The sequence below is a fragment of the Phacochoerus africanus genome, chromosome 11 (genome assembly GCF_016906955.1).
Source record: "Phacochoerus africanus isolate WHEZ1 chromosome 11, ROS_Pafr_v1, whole genome shotgun sequence".
NCBI lineage: Eukaryota > Metazoa > Chordata > Mammalia > Artiodactyla > Suidae > Phacochoerus > Phacochoerus africanus.
The window spans coordinates 9,831,233-9,844,618 of record NC_062554.1 but is presented as its reverse complement, the minus strand read 5'-3'; the positions used below and the strand labels follow the sequence as shown (position 1 = coordinate 9,844,618).

General features: G+C 39.1%; 1 protein-coding gene across 2 annotated transcripts in view; it reads right to left on the bottom strand.

Annotated features, from left to right (window-relative positions):
* UVRAG (UV radiation resistance associated) overlaps nt 1-13,386 on the bottom strand; it is a 283,852-nt gene that overhangs the window by 159,913 nt on the left and 110,553 nt on the right. For both annotated transcript variants that reach the window (XM_047752708.1, XM_047752709.1), the window contains one exon: nt 445-550. In XM_047752708.1, coding sequence (XP_047608664.1) covers nt 445-550 — 106 coding nt within the window. The remainder of the gene's footprint in view (nt 1-444; nt 551-13,386) is intronic.

Genomic DNA, 13,386 nt, shown 5'->3' with positions numbered 1-13,386 from the left:
CCATAAACCAGCCTATTAAATTCAATTCAAATAATTTTAAATTCATCCTTTAAAAAGAGATTAGTGCCCAAAGTTTATTATTTTTTTCTTCTGGCAGCTATTTTTCATTCACTATACAGTCTGTGTCTAGAGTTCACATTTACAAGACATTAATAAAATAGCTTTTGATTATATTCTAAGTAATTGTATGTAATCTAAAGTTTCAACCAGCCTAAAAAGGCAGGCACTTTGTATGTTACATCATTAGCAGATGGGGAAAGTTTATTTCTAACATTTAAATGCCAACAAAAGTCTCAGAGGCAAAAAAAAAGGAAAAAGAAACTACCTAAAGTTTTTTTTTTTTTTTTTTGGTGTGTGTGTGTGGGGGGGGGATTAGTACAAAAAGCATACGATGACCACATTTAGACATCAAGGCGTTTAAACAGGTAAGATATAAAAACCTACCAGCTCATTGCTTGTAGATGTAAGTTTCAGTTTTTCTTCAATTTCTTTTCCAATTTTCTGAACAGTTACCTGAGTCTGTTTAATTGCACACTGGGCTCTGTGAAGCCTGGAAATAAAAGTTGTAGAAAAATTTAAGTGCGTTAACTATAAACTTTCAACACAGAGCCACAGACTTAAATGGGACAAAACGAGGACAAACCTTCCAGGACAAAGAGAATTAATAATGAGCTCAAACAATCATTTCACAATTCTCTAGCATACGTATAATGGGGAAATAACAGGGGTTACAATATGTTCTAAAGACACCCTTTCTGTACCCACTTGACTGCCCCTGGTGTACTGAGAACTAAAATGAAGAACTCAAAGGAATCTGCAGGAGACCTTAGAAAAAAATCTGACTGAATCCTATCATTTTACAGATGTGGAAAGTGAGGCCCAGAGATAGTAAGTGCGTTACTAAAGTCACCAGAAGAGTGTCAGTGCTCTGAAGGCTAACTGTTACTTACGGGTCTACAGAAAGAAAAAAACCATAGATAATCCCGGAGTTCCCGTCGTGGCGCAGTGGTTAACGAATCCGACTAGGAACCATGAGGTTGAGGGTTCGATCCCTGGCCTTGCTCAGTGGGTTAAGGACCCGGCGTTGCCGTGAGCTGTAGTGTAGGTTGCAGATGCGGCTCGGATCCAGCGTTGCTGTGGCTCTGGCATAGGCCAGCGGCTGCAGCTCTGATTGCACCCCTAGCCTGGGAACCTCCATATGCCTCAGGAGCGGCTCAAGTAAAGGCAAAAAGACAAAAAAAATTATCAATAATCTCAAGTTAAGAAGATTGAATTCAAGCAGCAGCCCTCTTGAAACAAGGAACATTGAAAAAAATAACAGATTTTTTTTTTCTTTTTTGCTTTAATTACATGTTTATATTTTTCTTGGCTTCTTTGTCTTCAAATATAGCTTATATATTTTGTATGCATGTACATATTTTAAATGGTCAAACTGTCATTAGTTGCAGATGACATGATTTTCACGTAAAAAATCATTAGGAATCTACAAAACAACCACTAGAACTAATAATGTCACAGAATACAAAGACGACATTCAGTTATATTTCCATATTGTGCCAATAATTTCATAATCACAATCATAATCCCAACAGGCTTTGTTTTTGTGTTTCTTTTTATAGAAATTAAGAAGTTGATACTGTAAATTATAAAGAAAAACAAAGAAGCTAGAAGAAATAAACCAATCTTGAAATCGGCCAGATTTCCTTTTTTATTAAGGTATATAATCAAAACAGGATGGCGCTGGAAGTTCCTGTCGTGGCTCAGCAGGTTAAGGACCCGACACTGTCTCTGGGAAGATGTGGGTTTCACCTGTGGCCTCACTCAGTGGGTTAAGGATCTGGAGTTGTCACAAGCTGTAGCATAGATGGAAGATATGGCATGGATCCAGCGTTGCGGCGGCTGCAACTCTGATCTGACCCCTGGCCTGGGAACTTCATAGGCCACAGGTGCAGCTATTAAAAAAAACAAAAAAAACATGGTACTGGAGTCCCCATCGTGGCGCAGCGGAAACAAATCAGACTAGAAACCATGAGGTTGGGGGTTTGATCCCTGGCCTCGCTCAGTGGGTTAAGGGTCTGGTTGCCATGAGCTGTGGTGTAGGTCGCAGATGCAGCTCGGGTCTGGCGTTGCTGTGGCTGTGAGGTAGGCTGGCGTCTGTAGCTCTGATTAGACCCCTAGCCTGGGAACCTCCATGTGCCTCTGGTGTGGCCCTAAAAGACAAAACCAAACAAACAAGCCAAAAAAAACCACCAAAAAACGCATGGTACTGACATAAGGATCAAAAAATAGATCAGTGGAAAAGAATAAAGACTACAGAAACACACCTATGCATACATGGCCAATCGATTTTGGACAAAGGTACCTAAGCAAATTAATGGTTAAAAAAAAAAAGTTTTTTAAAGAAATTTTGCTGGAACCCTGGATAAGCACAGTTGGCAAAAAAATGAATCTCATTCCCCACAGACAAGAAAACTAATGCAAGGAGATCATAGCAAACAAAGAGGCTAGAATCATAAAATTACAGGAGGATCTCTCATAACCTTGGGGTAGGCAAAAATTGCTTAGAGAAGACACAAAAAGCGCTAATCATAAAATTAAAAATGGATGAACTGGATTTACCAAAAAAAAACCCAAAAAAGTCTACTCATCTAAAGATGTCATTAAGAAAATATAAAAGCAATCCATGGACTGGGAGAAAATACTTGCAAAACATCCATCTGACAAAATACTGTGTCTGGAGTATATAAAGAACTCTTACAAATCAGCAACGAAGAGACAAGCCAATTAAAGATGGGCAAAAGAGGGAAACATCCCACAAGAGAAGAAATAAGAAAGGCCCATAAGCATAGGGAAAGGTGCTCAAAATCTTAGTCATCATGGAAATGCAAATTAAATCGCAATGAGATACCATTTCACACCTGTTAGAATAACTAAAATTAAAATGACAACACCTAATGCTAGCAAGGATGTGGAGCAATTGGAACTTGCATGGACTTGCCTGCGAAGTGTAAGACAGTATCCTCACTGTGGGAAACAGTTTCTTAAAAGTTAAACATACCTCTAACCTATGACCCAGTATTTACTCCTTACCATTTGCTCAAGAAATATGAAGCCATGTCCGCAGGAAGATTGGTATAAGAATCTTCATAGAAAACAACCCAAATTTTGATCAAACAGGAGACTTAATAAACAAATCATGGTATAGTTACACAATGAAATTCTACTCAGCAACAAAAAGGAAACCAATACTGATATATATGAATCTCGAAAACATTATGTTGAGTGAAAAAAGCCAGAAACAAAAAAAATACATACTATATGATTCCATTTAAAGAGAGTTCAAGAAGAAGTCAAAGCAATCTATGGTGACATAAATCAAGAGTCACCAGTTGCATGTGGGGGGCAGGACTGACCTTTAGAGAACCAGGGGGAGAAAGGAACCATCCGAGGTGACGGAAATGGTCTATCTTGATGGAGGTGAGAGCGACATGGGTACACAGACCTTAAGATATAAGCACTTCACTGTGTGTAAATCCACACCTCTGCCAACAGTATTATTAGTATCATGACATTATGCACTAAAAATATTCATGAAATACTGTGTTCTTCCAGAAATTGCCTGATGGTTATTGAGAATTTCTCAGGTCGTCTAAAAGGGAGCAACTCTCATGAGATGGCTCATGAGATCAGTTCTTCAGCAACTTCCTCAGGAATCAATAGAGGAGACTATTCTCCATCCTACTGCCTCTTGCTCTGGGTATGTATGTGTACATCTCTTGATAGGAAGAATCTCCAAAGGTGACTCGAAAGAAACTTAAAAGCAAGGAAACAAAAGCCAGATGGGGTCCCAGCATACACCTCCATCCTCATTTCCTATTACTCTTACCTTGCATGCTCAATTCCAGCAATACTGAACTACTGACAGCGCTCCAAACACATCATGCCACTTCTTGCTTCTGCACCTTTGAGTGAACTGTTTTATCTGCCTACACGTCCCTGTCTCTTAGCAGATAAATACGCTCCTAAACCCACTAGGAGGCAGCTTGAGCATAAGCTCTTCCTCGGAGGTCTTCCCCGACTCTTCCAGACAGGTAGAGGAGGCACCTCTCGCCATGAAAATCCATGGCATCATGTATAAACACTAACAAAAATCACAGCACCCCATTTTACAGTAACTGTTCACTTCCTTGTTTATTTACTAGATCTTTTGCGAGTGGGGGACGACTCATTTTTTCCTATACATTCCCAGTATTTGCGGCACAAAGGCACTCAAAATACACTGCTGACTGAAAGCCGGCTAAGGCCTGCGTATAAAAGTACAGTCCCAGGATTTTGATTATTTTGATTGATATAAATGATTAATGGGAGAGTTTTTTATATTTACAACTTCAAAATATATTCAAAACAAAAGCCACATAAATTAAAGACCATTCATTCTGGTAAGAAACAAGCAATTTTTTTTCTAAAAATGTTATCAGAATTCTAATACGATAGGCATCAACCCAGAGTAGAAATCAACAAAACAGCCTGTTACTTTAAAAGGAGGGAAAACGCTGCCTAAAACTCACTGGTACTATGCAAACAACCTTGTCAAATGGTAAAGACTTTAAAAATAAAAATGATTCATGACCATAATTAATGTATGACTTCAACTATTTGGCTCTCACTGCCCCAGACGCTTTCTGATCTTACCTTAGGGGCTTAAAACACACAGACAGAGTCACATTTCCTCCAATCTTCAGTGTTATCCAAATAGACTTTCTGAGCCCCTGCTACATCAAGACAGAGCTAATAACGTCCCCCCTCCGATCTCAACAGGAGAATAAAAGTTTGAAGTGTTTAGACTTTTAAACATAACGTGGGACATCCTGATTCCCAAGGGGCTGAAGAGGTGAAGGACTGACAAGAAAAGAAACAGCTGCTTTACCTCCAAACCAGCAAGCCAGTTTCAGAGGGATGTTTCTTGATTTTGCAAACTAGGACATGGTGCTATAATAAAGTAATAACATACATCATTCAGCCATCTAGGTGATTAGTCAATACCAACACTAACACTCTCAAGCTGAAAAATAAAGCTTAGCATCACTGGCATGGGGAGGAGGATCAAGCAGTTATCTGGTAGGTATTCTGATTATAGCAATAGAGGCATCCCTATTACTCAGCATGTTTCGATATAACTGTTAAATTGAAACTGGGCTTAAAATAATGCTTTGCAACTATACATTGCTGTGAATGTAAGGATATATTGAATTAAAGGTCAAATAAATATTAAGACCAATAAATATTAAGATTAGATATGGTCAAATAAATATAAAGACCATATCTAATCACTTTGATGGAACACGATGGAGGATAATGTGAAAAAAAAGAATGTATATAAATGTATAACTGGGTCACTTTGCTGTACAGCAGAAGTTGACAGAACATAGTAAATTACTAATAAAAAAAAGACCATATAATCAGATATTAACAATAATCTCAGTAAAGGAGAAGTTAGGAAGCAATTTTTGTCTACTTAGTATTGATCGCATTTTATCTGAAATGCTGCATTCAATTTCAAGACGAAGAATGACAGACTAGAACACCGAGAAAAGCAATGAAACAGAGCTTCTTATAGTTCACAGGGAAAGATTAAAAAGGAAAAGAAAATATAGGGGAAAACCAGGAGTCTATCAAGAGAATAGATTCCTTATCATTAATGATATTGTGTTCCATATGAAGGAGCTTAGATTTTTATTCTGAAGATATTAGGAAACAATGAGGTTTTAAACCAAGGAAGGTTTAATTACACTTGCACTTTAGAAAGATCTTTTTTCCCGTAAGAAGGTGAATGGGATACAGAGAAACAAGACTGTAAACAGGAAGGCTAGTGTGAGGTTACTGAAAGAGTCTTAGCAAAAGTTTAGGCATTGTCCTAAATTAAAATAGGAACAGGAAGGATGGCACAGATGTGAAAAATTAAAAAAAAAAGAGAGATGAAGAATGATGCTTGAAAATAAATGGCCAACATCAAGAATGCAAAAGAGGCATCACTACAGATCCTACAAACATTTAAAGGGGAAATTATGAATAATACGTCAATAAATTCAACAACTTAAATGAAATAGGTAAGTTGCTTAAAAACCACAAGTTGCTAGGAGTTCCCTGGTGGCTCAGGGGGGTTAAGGATCCAGCACCATCACTTCTATAGCTTGTGTCACTACTGTGGTATGGAGGTTGGATCCCCGGCCTGGAAACTTTCACATGCTGTTAGTGCAGCCAAACAAAATGAAACAAAACAAAAAAAGAAAACACCCACAAGTTTCCAAACCAAACAAATGAAATAGAAAATGTGAGTAGTTTTTATCAGTTAAAGGAGCTAAATTTGTCATTAAAAACCTTCTCACATAGAAAACTCTAAGTTCAGATGGTTTCACTGGTGAAATACTAGTGTTAATAAAAATCTTTCAAAGAAGGAACACTTTTCAATTTGTTTTATGAGGCAAGGATAACCTTGATACCAAAACAGGAAAGAAAAGAAAATTATAGGCAAATATCACACATGAACATAACATTCATAAAATGTTAGCAAAACAAACATACATACAAATGTATGTAAAAGGTATACATCTTGATCAAATGGATTTATCTGAGTACAAGGCTGATTTAACACCTGAAAATCAAAAGTGACAGAATGAAAAAGAAAAATCATATCATCTCAAAAGATGCCTTAAAAAGCATTTGATAAAATTCAGTACCTGTTAATAACTTAACACAAAAAACCCTAACAAACCAAGGAAAAAGGAGAGTTTCCGCAATCTGATAAAAGGTCTTAAACAAAACAACCTGCAGCTAAACCATCTTCAAGATCAGGAACAAGAAAAGATGCCCACTTTCACTACTCTATTCAACACTGTATTCAAGATCCAAACCATTGCAATAAGGCAATAAAAAATTCATAACTATAGAAAAGAAACAAAAAAGTCTACTCATAGATGCTATCTGATTGTATACACAGAAAAATATTAATCTCTAATCAAACTAATAATAACCTTAGCAAGACTGCAAGATTCTAATATACAAAAAATCAAATGGCATTTTTATACAGTACCAACAAATAACTAGGAATAAACTTAAAGTTGTGAAAGACCTACACAGTGAAAAATATTAAACACTGCTCAGAGAAATTTTAAAACACCTCAACAAATAGAATCATGTGCTATTTCATGGATTGGAAGTTAAGAAGTCAAGTCTCCTTCTATATTTATCTAGAATAAGTTACTCCCAATCAAAATCCTAGCAGTCTTTTTTAAATTGGCCAGCTGACTTTAAAACTGATATGGAAGGGAGTTTCCGTTGTGACTCAGCAGGTTAAGAGGCCGACTAGTATCCACGAGGACATGGGTTTGATCCCTGGCCTTGCTTAGTGGGTTAAGGATTCGGCATTGCCGTGAGCTGTGGTGTAGGTCACAGACATGGCTTGGATCCCATGTTGCTATGGCTGTGGCGTAAGCCAGCAGCTGTAGCTCCGACTCGACCCCTAGCCTGGGAACCTCCATATGCTACAGGTGCAGTCCTAAAAAGCAAGAATAATAATAATAATAAAACTGACAGGGAAAGATAAAAGTCCTAGAATTGACACGAAAATGTTGAAGAACAGAGTTGTGAGGCTTATACTATCATATTTTATGACTTTATCATAAAGCTGGTTTGTAAAACAATAGTAGTTGCGTAAGGCTAAACAGATATGACTGATGAAACAGAACTCAGATTACAGAAATGGACCTATTCGATTTGTCTTTTGATCAGGGCAAGAAAAGCCGTATTAACAAATGACACTAAAACAACTGGATAGCAATACGGGGGAATATAAGCCTTAATCTCTACCTCCCATCGTACACAAAAATTAATTTGAAATGATCAAAACTTCTATGTAAAAGCTAAAACTGTCAAGTTCCCTATCAAGCATGTAGGGAAGTAAGTATATTCATGACCTTCGATTAGGCAAAGATTTCCTAAATAGGATACAAAAGACACGATCCATAAAATAAAAACTTGAAAGAGCATATTCTATCAAAATTTAAAACTTCTACCCATCAAAAAGACATTATTAAGAAAATGAAAAAAAATCAAGTCACAGAGTAAGAAAAAAGTATTTGTTTTCCACCTACTTATCTGATAAAGTAGTTTCCTAATGTACAAAGAACTCCTCCAAATTAACAATAAAAAACCGCCCAATAAATAGAAATGGGCAAAATATTTGAACATATACTTCACAAAAGAAGATATAAATGGCCCATAAGGGAGTCCCCTGGTGACTCAGCAGATTAAGGACCTAGTGTTGTCACTTCTGTGATGCAGTTTTGATCCCTAGGAACTTCTGCATTCCACAAGCATGGCCCCCCAAAGAAACAAAAAAACAAAACAAAACAAAACAAAAAAACAAGACTAGCCAGTAAGCACATAAAATGAGCCAATATCATTAGTCACTAAAGAATTAAAGAATTAAAATCAAAATGATATACCAGTACAAGCCTACTATATACACTGGCTAGAGTTTACAAAACAGACAATACCAAATGACGTCAGGGGTAGAGCAACTAGAATGTCCCAACACGGCTGGTGGGGTCCTAAAATTGTACAACTATTTTGGAAACTGGTAATTTTAATACATTAAATATTCACCTCTCTCATGGGTGGGAAGCTCTACTCTTATGTATAAAAGAAATGAAAGCATATCCCCAGAAAACTTTTTTCCTCCAATTTTATTGAAATACAATCAACATACACTATTGTCTAGTGAACATCCATCATCTTATATAGATATAAAGTAAAAGTATTTTTTTCTTGGGATAAGAACTCTTAGGATTTGCTCTCGTAACAACGTCCATATATAACATACAGCAGTGCTACCTGTTAATCATGCTGCACATTACATCCCTAGTATTCATCTTTATGACTGAAAGTTTCTACCTTGCGACCACCTTTATCCAATTCCCCTTCCCCCAGTGCCCCACAGAAGACTTTTGGGACCATGCTCCTAAAGGCTTTGTGTATAACAGCCCCACAGTGGAAACAACTCAAATGCCCATCAACAGGACAAAGCATAAGCCAGCTGCGATGCTGCGGTGTATTCACAGAACAGAAAAAAAACATTCAGCAATAAAAAGGAACAGACTACTTATCTACGCTACAACAAAATGCAAAAGTATGTATGCTAACACAAAAGAAGTCAGAAACCAAGAGAGTACACCGTATGGTTCTATTCATAAGAAGTTCAAGAACAGGGAAAGCTAATAAATGAGGAGGCAATGAGAAAAGTGCCTCACTCAGCCAGGGGTGAGAACAAGGTGTGAGAACGACTCGCAAAGGGGTTTGAGGGAACTTTCTGGAGAGCGAAAAATATTCTCTATCTTCCCTAAATAATGACACTGTGAGTGTGTATATTTGTCAAAATTCATCAGACTGTACACTTAAGTTCTAATTTTATTTTACATAAATTATAGTGCAAAAGAAAAAGAAAATAAACGATGGCTGGTACACGGCTCGGGGAACCGGGAACACGGTGATGTCATTTAATGAATGGTGGACAGGAGACGAGCAGTTTGCGAGGAAAGCTCTGCTTTCAGTTTGAGGCGCCTGCGAAACGTCCAAGAGCAGGTGTTGAGTATGAGCTGAATATGAGGATGTGGAGCTTACGAGACGGATCTTGGCTGCAGATAAAGACACGGCAACCATGAGCACACAGGTGGTTACGAGTGCTATGGAAGTACTGAGATCATTCTGGAAGACTGCGAGGAGGAGAGAGAACAGAGCCTAGAACAGAATCCTGAGGAACATCAATTCTTAAGGGATTAGAAACAAAGAAAGAAAATGCTGCAAAACTTTCCGACCCAGAATTCCAGAGAAGCAGAAGGGCAGCTGGGAGAGTTGGTGTCACCGCAGTCAGAGGAACAGAATGTTTCAAGGAACTAATAACCACTGTCACAAAACCAAGTAACCTGAGGCCTAGACAGTAACCACGGACGTGGCAACGAGGACTTGACCGAAGCCGCTGCAGATGCGCTCACCTCTCTCTCTCCATGTCTACTGCCAGCATCATCTCCCACCCAACCCCAAGCCTCCTAACTGGTTTCTAAGCTTCACCTTTTGCTCTTCTCAATTCCAGTCTCTCCTTAACACCAGAGGTAAGCCTGTTCATCCCTTGGTCAGCACTAAAGGCACCTGCAGGCCTGCCTTACGGAGCTATACTCCTAGTCTGGTATTACCCCCATCCCTGTGCACGTTGCAACATGTCAACCAGCTCCCTAATAAAAGGAGGGAAACAGCCTCCCAAGACTAATGACTTTGTCCCAACCAGCAACACAGTGCAGTACGCCAGGTTTCTCTTCCCATGGGCCGAGAGAGAGAGCGCATTGCAACTACGGACGCTGTCGTCCACGGCTGTGATTAAAGCCCTTAGAGACAACTATAAAAATACCACAAACTTGTAATTGAAAAGATTAGGGCTGTGTAGCACAGCGAGACCTAACCACTTTGCCTTTCTTCACCTCTGAGAGACTCTAGGCTCTAAGGAACAGCCAGGGTGAACAGCTGGTCTTTGATTGTTCATACGAAGCCTCTCAATATGTGATACCTCCAAAGGGAGTTAACGCATCTGTACTTCTGGTCGTGTTTACAACACCTTCCATCAATGATAAGAGGATTTTTCTGATGACTGAAAAGGCTTTGCCCTATAGTTTTTCCACAGTAAATACAATTCTCAGTATATTTTTAGTATTCTAATCACATAAATCCAGATGCCCCAAGTCATGAATCACCACAGCGTTCCAAGCTTCTGACCTAAAGAAACCACAAAATAATACCTAGGTATTGTCCTAAGCCACTAAATGTATGGGGATTTATTATCCTTCAATAGAAAACCTAATCCTCTCTTCTAATCCAAATCTTCACTACGCGGCTTTCAAGGCCAGCTCAGATACCATCATCTCTCATTAGTTCATTTCTAGAGCACATTATCACACGAGTCAAGATAACATCTGCACTCTGTAAATCTTCGGCTTAATCCCTTATCGGAGAATAATCAATATATATTTTAATTTGTTCATTCATCCTATCTTCCCCCTCAGCAGTTTCCACCTTATTAATACTGAGTTTGATGTTGAAAGAAAAGTCACTGGAGACAGTCTATCTCTCCAGAAACAAAAATTTTAGTTACATCTTCATGCAACAGACATTTATTGTCTAAATGTGAACCCATGCCCTGTGTTGGTAATGGGAAATACAAAGATCAGAGACATACATCTTCGATTCACAATGCTCAAACTTTGTGGGAAAATAGGTATGCCAACAATTCTAATGGTGTAATACTATGAAGGAGGCATAGACAGAGTAACAGCTGAGCCTAAAGGTGGGGCATCTATTTTAGGAGGAGTGTTGAGTGAAAGTAAAGGCCTTCCAGGAAGAAGTAAAACATAAGCTGATACTAAAAGCAAGAGGAGAATTAGCTTTTTAAAAACATGAGAAAGCTATGCCGCCAAGGCAAAAGGAAAGCAAACACAAAAACAGAAGAAGAAGGGTGCACAACATTTTCAAGCACTCCAAGGACCTTAGCAAGGCTGACGCACAGGGTCGTACGGGAGACAAGAGCAAGAGGTGAGAGTAGAAAGGCTGGCAGAGGTCTGATCAGCAAGACGTGGTGTATCCGGCTAAGAAGTTTTATTCCCAAGGTAACAGAATAAGGTTAAAAGGCAACACCTGACCACATATATGTTTTAAGCTTAAGTCTACTTGGGCTGTGGTGCGAAAAGACCAGAGTACTTGCCAGTACGAAATGACCCAGAAATTCCTTTTTGTAAGAGAAAGAATTCAGGAAGAAGCCCAGAAATAGGGAATATTACATTGATGGGCTGCAGCATGTAGTGGCTTGATGTGGGATTTCAGTTCCCAGGCTAGGGATTGAACCCGGGCTGCAGTGGTGAAAGAGCCAGGACCTAACCACTAGACCACCAGGGAGCTCCCAGAAATAGGTACTATATGCTAAGTTGGGAGTTGTGATCCTCCTCAATATCCTTGGGAGCTTGGCTCTATCTAGAGTTCACACCATGCTCTAATTATCTGCTCACTGCCTTCTCCAGCGCTGGAGTCCATACTCCCTGAACACCTAGACCTACCTCTTATTAACGGGTGTGCCCTTGAGCTTCCCCAGAGAGCCTGATACAGACCTTCCATGCATCCAGCCTCCCGTCCATCCCTCAGCAGTAGCGAGGGGCCCATCTCACTCTTCCTCCGAAACCCTCAAAGCACAGTAGATAAACAACAGGTGACTATTTTAAGATTTGTTTTGATTCTGTTTTCCTAAGATTCTATGGAATATTTGTTGACTGATAAATTTACTTATGTTTTCTTTCAAGTGTATCAAGTGTAGAAAAATTCCTGGAAAATTGCCTTGAGAATGTTTTTTAATGTTTGCAAATCACATACTCTTAGAGTACAAATTTCTGACGGTTCAAATCCCTCTTACGGTCTGGTTTTTGTAAAGGAATATAGCAATCCAGATACACCTGCCTGGAACAAGGCAGGCAAGATCTATCTCTTCTCATTCTAGATGCTACATGTCTATCCACAGAGCCTGATTTTCCCTGGCAGTCACATTCCCCTGATTATTAACACTGACTTTATTTTCTAAAGAAAGGTTCTGCCTCTTTTTGTTTTACTCATGCTGTGTCCATGTGTCAAGACTTCCTCTTATACAGTTGGTTTGGGAACGCAAGTATAAGGCTATACATCCTTATCCCAATGAAATTTCCCTTGGAAATAAATGGGCTGAATATATACTCTAGCTTTCCAGTCCCTGGAGATCATCCTAGATACTGCTTCTGCCATTCAAAGTGGTCACCATCTCGATAAGCTCCACATTACCGCTGCATCGGCTTTCTGTGTTTTTAAGCTTTTCATACATTTCCATCCCTTTGTTCAAGTACTTAGACTGCAATACCCTAAAAGGAAGAACTGTCTCTTTTGTTTGCCATTATCTCCCCAGCATGCGGCACGGTTTCCAGCACGCAGTACTCAATAAACATATGGCGAGTAAACAAGTGAATGAGTGAACGTGTTGAACTTAAGACTCGATAGAAAACAGCCCCGTGCCACGCCGTTAGAAATTGCCCTGTGGGACGAGAAGTCACTAAGCAGTTACAAATCTTCCCGTCTTCACTATCATCCAGCGTATACCTCTTCATCTGGTCCCCAAAGCTTTCAACACACAGCTTGCCAAACACCTTACGAGAGTTATTATCTGGATCGACAAATCTACTTACCCTTGCAAAATGGACACATCAGTCGGAGATAACTTGACCTTGAGAAAGGCCCGGTAAAGGGGAAGGGATTTAAGCTTCAATTTGAAGG